Genomic DNA, 6,000 nt, shown 5'->3' with positions numbered 1-6,000 from the left:
GATGGGCAGAGAATAGAAGGACCGAGGTGGAGGAAATAAAGGCAATAAGATAGAAGAAACAACAACAACAACAACAAAAAAAAATTAGTGGAACAAGTTGTAAAGTCTGTGGATTTTTCTTGATTTTGAGATGTTAACTTCTTCCTTTTTCTTTTCTCTCCCTCTTCCTGGTCGGTGACTCTGTACCCCAGGCTCTGCCCCTGTGTCACATTTAGGTAGGGATTTGCAGTTGATGGGATTCTATGGCAATGTCATATAATTGGCTTTAGTCTTGCTGGTAGTCAAGGCTTGTTGGCGTTTGCAGGGTCCAACGATGAGAGAGTTTGCTTTCGTGGATTCTCTCTCCTAGTCCCCCCTTCCTGAATTAGCAGCCTGGTGATCCTGCTATAAGGCTGCCACTGCTTCTGCCTGGGGAGTAAGAGGCTCAAAGAGCTGGGAAATCCCCACTCTATCCCCACTCAGTGCAAGGCTTTGGGAAGGGCTCTGGCAGTCAGGGCCTCCAGTGTAATCAGGCGGGGGTGGGAGTCAATTGTTGTCAAGGTGACTGTTCAGCGCCTAGCATTCAGTTGGACCTCTCAACCCAGGCTTTCCCCACTTTGTAGCCTGTTTTGGCTGGTAAGAAGAGGCACTAGTCTCTGCTTGCGACTAGTGTGGTATAGATCTTATTATCTGCCAAGTCCTTCTTGTTAGCGTTTATCCCTGAATATGGAGGCTCTATCAATCAGAAGTTGCCCCCGCCCCTTTAGCGAGAGGCACTAAAAAATATCACGCCTCTTGTCTTGGGTCGGTGAACTGAGAGAGATCTTATCAATTAGAACCGAGGGTGCGCAGATTTCACGGGTTAAGTTAATTTTAGTAATTGGGTCGCAGCTGTGCTCCCGAAGGTATTTCAGGCTGCCTGCGCGCGCCCCTCCCCCAACGCTTGATTGTTAGCTTGAATGGCTGGGTGAGGTGCCCCGCCCGCGGAGAGAATCTCCCAAGTAGGGAATACCGCCCTGGGGCCTCTCCCGCTCCCCGTGCGCAGGCCGCTGGGAACGTTAGCGGTGCTCGGTCTGCAATGCTCGGTCTGCAACCAGACCGGGCGCGCCAGCGGCTGCTCGCCGCTCCGGAGTGTGGGCGGTGCTCGCGGAGGCTGGCGGCGGCGGCTCGAGGCTGCCGCTCGCGGCTTCCGAGTGCGGGATGACTTACCACAGGCGCACTTCCTCGCGGCTTGAATGAACGTCCCTGTGGTAGCTTCCTCCACACCCTCGTCTCTCAGATTCAAGTGATAACAGTCCTTTTGCTTTCAGTTTGTGTGGAACTCCGTAATGCTCCGAAGATAAATTTTCCTGTTTCTAGTTGATAAATTTGTTGTGATTTTGGGGAGATCTGTCAGACGCGCTGCTCACGGCGCCATTTCCGTGACGTCACTTCAAAAGATATATATATTTTTTTAATTTAATTTTTTATTTTTTTTACAGGGACAGAGAGAGAGAGTCAGAGAGAGGGATAGATAGGGACAGACAGGAACGGAGAGAGATGAGAAGCATCAATCATCAGTTTTTCGTTGCGACACCGTAGTTGTTCATTGATTGCTTTCTCATATATGCCATGACTGTGGGCCTTCAGCAGACTAAGTAACCCCCCGCTCGAGCCAGTGACCTTGGGTCCAAGCTAGTGAGCTTTTTTGCTCAAGCCAGATGAGCCCATGCTCAAGCTGGCTATCCTGGGGTCTCGAACCTGGGTCCTTCCGCATCCCAGTCTGATGCTCTATCCACTGTGCCACCGCCTGGTCAGGCAAGAAAAGATATTTTTATGTAGTAGTAGAGTTTTGTTTTTAATATTTCCTAAGAATTTGAGCTAAGTTAGAAGAGCTGTAATAATTTCTTTTCTATGTGACCAACCCTCACTTTGAACCTCAATTCTAGGTTTTAGAGAGAATGGGTAAAATATTTTGGAATATTCAGTTATGTGTTTCTGATTTTACCTTCTTAAAAGAATGCACTTGTTTCAGGGACAGAGTTTTATGCTATTCAAGGAAAGTGTGAACTTCTCTGTGTCTAAAGGAAAGCAAGAGTGTAGTCTGAGGGGAGGTGGTCACACTGATTTTTCAAAGGAGATTTCACTTGAGTAAAAAAGAATGTTTGAAGACCGAATTTTCCAAGGTCAGTGAGGGGGGAAAATACCTAGATACTTAAAAGAATAGCATCCATCTATAAAGCTCAGAGTTTATATTATAAGTAATTTCCTTTCATCATAGGTACATGTAAAAACTTTGCAGTAATGAAGAAGACAGGACCCTCATTTATTTGAGAAACAATATCACAGAAGATTCTTTGAAGAGTTATTTGCCCCAACAATGGCACTATACAGTGTCAAGCTCAATGTCTTCATGTTCAGGATCTTCTTCTAGGACCAGTGAGGATCCTTTCTCTCTCGTGCTAGTGTCTTCAACTTCTCTACAAAACTGCACAGGGATGTCTGAAACAGTAAGGAGAATTCTGATGTCACTGGTGACATAAAGACAAGACAGAGTCCTCTGGTGGAAGGAGGCTAGTACAAAGTGGCTACAAAATATCTGTGGGGGCCCAGGGCTTGTCTGCAAGGTTAGATAGAGCTACTTTAGACTGATTCAGCTACTTTGTGTAGTCTTGTTTTGAACTCGACAGTTTGAAAAGAAAAATAATGGAAAAATAATGGCCAGGAGTGGACAAGAGACCTGAATTCTTTCTTCAGGTCTGATTTCTTAAGGAATAGAGGCTGGAGATGACCTCTCTAGAGTGTCCTAGATGACCTGCCCTCAACACCTCAATAACAGATCATACCTGCCTGAAAGTATCCATGAGGACAATCTGGGTCCCCTGTCAGATGCCAAAAGGGGGCAGCTCAAACAAATCTCCCTGCTCCCCAGGGACCACATGCTCCCATATAAACAGAAAGCCTAATCTAAGGGAATGAGGATCTTTGCCAACTGAAACATTGAGAGAAATTTGTATTTTAGTTTCTTTCTAGTGTTGAGATATTATGATGGTCTAATTAAGGCCCCTGCATATTCTGCATTAATAGTGGATAATTTCAACTTAAAATATTTGGTCAAATGGTTCTCCCCAAACAACTTTTTATACCTCACAAACTTAACTTACATTGATATTAAAAAAAAATTTCTGGATTACTTCTCATAATCTGAAATTGCCCCCAAATTTGTCAGAACATATATTTCAATTTGGGGTATAAAAATGGGAACAAAGCCTTTGCAACTCATAGACATGTCTACATCAGTTGAAGATGGACACGAACCCAGAGAATACAATGTTTCTCCTCTTTTTTTGTGTGTAGCAGAGACAGAGAGACTGAGAGAGGGACAGATAGGGATAGACAGGAGGAGAGAGAGACGAGAAGCATCTCAGTTCTTTGTTGTGACTCCTTAGTCTCCTTAGTTGTTCATTGATTGCTTTCTCATATGTGCCTTGACCAGGGGGCTGCTGCAGAGCGAGTGACCCCTTGCTCTAGCCAGCGACTTTGGGCTCAAGCCAGCGACCATGGGGTCATGTCTATAATCCTATACTCAAGCCAGCGACCCTGCGCTCAGGCTGGTGAGCCCACACTCAAGCCGGATGAGCCTGCAATCAAGTCGGAGACCTCAAGATTTCGAACCTGGGTCCTCTGTGTCTCAATCCGATGCTCTATCCACTGCACCACTGCCTGGTCAGGCTGTTTCTCCTCTTAAAAGAGATGAAATGGCTATGTATACCTGGGATAAAGAAGAGCTGATATTATCTAGGTATATAAAGCTACCCAGATTCTGACAGTAAAGAAAAGCTGACTATTAATATGTTTAAACTCATCTCCATCATAAGGAAGTAAGGTTACTGGAGACCAAGTTGTCCACTTAACTCTATGGGAATACTTGGCATCAACTCTCTTTCCTTGGATATAATAACTCTCACTCATTTTAGGGTGAAGAGTTTCAGGAACAGAGTACTTTTCAATATCTTCATAACTATGTCCTGTGGCATTGAAAACAGACAAGGACTTAAGTGGAATAACAAAATATGGGTTGGACTAAGTCCCTAAGTCTCTTCTAATGCAGAGATTCTAACAGCTAATAAATATACATACCATATTCCATGATTATCTCAAAGGTATATATTTGACCTCAATATCCTCAGATATTATTTAAATCTTATAAATATTCCAATATATCAAGATCAATAATATTTTTCTAACATGGTCTCTCATACCATAAAACATTAACAAAAGTTATTTTGCTATAAGTTTCAGGTGTTATTTTCAAGTATAATGTACAGAGTTGTAACATATAACATGCACACATCAGTGACTGAGGGAGGATGAATTTGGATCAAGGGAACCCAGGCTGTCATGTGCCTTCTGAATCTGTGGGAGGCACACAGATGGCAGGGAGAGGAAAACCTAGATAGGTGTCACTCAGAGACAGGAGATCTTGCCATCCTAATCACAGCAGGTCTGGATTTTAATCCCCTTTAAAACTCGGTTGACCTCAGAATTTAAACCCCAGGAACTCTCCTGGCCATGCCTCATCCCAAGAGCTGTTCATCTTTATTATCTGGAGAAGGTCCAGGGGAACATTCTCCTCTCTTAGGCCCCTAGTAAATAAGAGCCTCTAGGAGTTGATAGTTAGAGGCACTAAACACTCTTAATGTATTTCAGAGTTTATTAAAATCAGTTTTTGGGTTTTCATATACAAATAATCTACTCAATGATCCAAATATCATACTATCTCAGGATCCAACCATACTTCCTAATGATCTCTCTCGACACAGAATTTTTGAGATGATCAGTTTCAGATTTTTAAAAAGAATAGTCTTTGAATCCGAATCCATAATAATACATTAGATACATGTTTGTAAATGAGAAGAAGTAGCTATTGATACAGAGAACTGAGTCTGATCTTCCTCTTTCTGTGGTCACAGAATGGGCAGAGAGAGGAACAATCATGACCTGGAGTGGAGAGATCTTTCCATCCTAACCACAGGAATATTCGCCTCTGATGAGATTTCTTCTCCTCATCTCCACCACCCAAGGGAAAACCAACCACTACTACCCGGGGCAGAGTCAGGGTCTCCATTCTCCTCTTGTCCCCTGTATAATATACAGCTTAGTCACCGAATCATCAGAGAGGTTATCGGGCAGGGAGAAAATCATCACAGACAAACAGAAAAACTTTTCACATAATAGGAAGCCCAATGTCATAGTTCAGAAAAAATCTTGAGACTTTAGATTTGTAGAGAGAGGGCTTGCTGCTCCTGGCTTAAGAGGAAGCTGATGGAGTGAGGTTGTGTTAGTGGTTGTTGAAAATAACTCATAGCTAGTTCATGAACAGAGGGGAAGGCATGGAACACACCTGAGACAGTCATCTGGTCCTCTGCTGCTTGGAGGTAATCATCAACCTCTTCGTACGTGTCTTCAGTAACAGTATCATCAATAACAGTAGATAAACCTGGGGGAAATGGCATGAGTTTAGAGACTGCCTGGGAGATATTCCCTTTACCAAAAGACAAAGCCTGTATGTTCTCCAATGCTTACCCTTGGAGAAACCTTTATGGGCTACCAGGGCCCCTTTCTTAGCCTTGTGCCCTTTTGTGCCCGACCCTCCTGAATTTTTTTTTTTTTTTTTTTTTTTTTTTTTTAGTGAGAGAGAGACAGAGAGACAGAAAGTGGGACAGATAGGGACAGACAGATAGGAACGGAGAGAGATGAGAAGCATCAACTCATAGTTTCATCATTTTTGTTGTTCATTGATTGCTTTCTCATACATACCTTGACTAAGGGGCTCCAGCTCAAGCCAGTGACCTTGGGTTCAAGCCTGTGACCTTGGGCTTATTGCCAGTGACCTTTGAGCTCAAGCCAGTGACCCTGGGGTCATGTCTATGATCCCACATTCAAGCCAGCAGCCCTGCACTCAAGTTGGATGAGCATGCACTCAAGCTGGTGACCTCGGGGTTTCGAATCTGGGTCTTCAGCATCTCAGGCCAATGCTCT

At 43.8% G+C, this 6,000-nt stretch overlaps 1 protein-coding gene across 1 annotated transcript in view; it reads right to left on the bottom strand.

The window, feature by feature from the left end:
* Positions 1 to 2,344: 2,344 nt before the first annotated feature.
* The window catches only part of LOC136388388 (antigen WC1.1-like), a 55,263-nt gene continuing 51,607 nt past the window's right edge, over positions 2,345 to 6,000 (bottom strand). Inside the window, 2 exon segments of the mRNA XM_066360269.1 lie at positions 2,345 to 2,460; positions 5,363 to 5,458. Of these exon segments, the coding sequence (XP_066216366.1) occupies positions 2,345 to 2,460; positions 5,363 to 5,458 (212 nt within the window).

Source organism: Saccopteryx leptura, chromosome 1 (assembly GCF_036850995.1).
Source record: "Saccopteryx leptura isolate mSacLep1 chromosome 1, mSacLep1_pri_phased_curated, whole genome shotgun sequence".
Lineage (NCBI taxonomy): Eukaryota > Metazoa > Chordata > Mammalia > Chiroptera > Emballonuridae > Saccopteryx > Saccopteryx leptura.
This window is presented reverse-complemented; position numbering and strand designations above follow the sequence as displayed.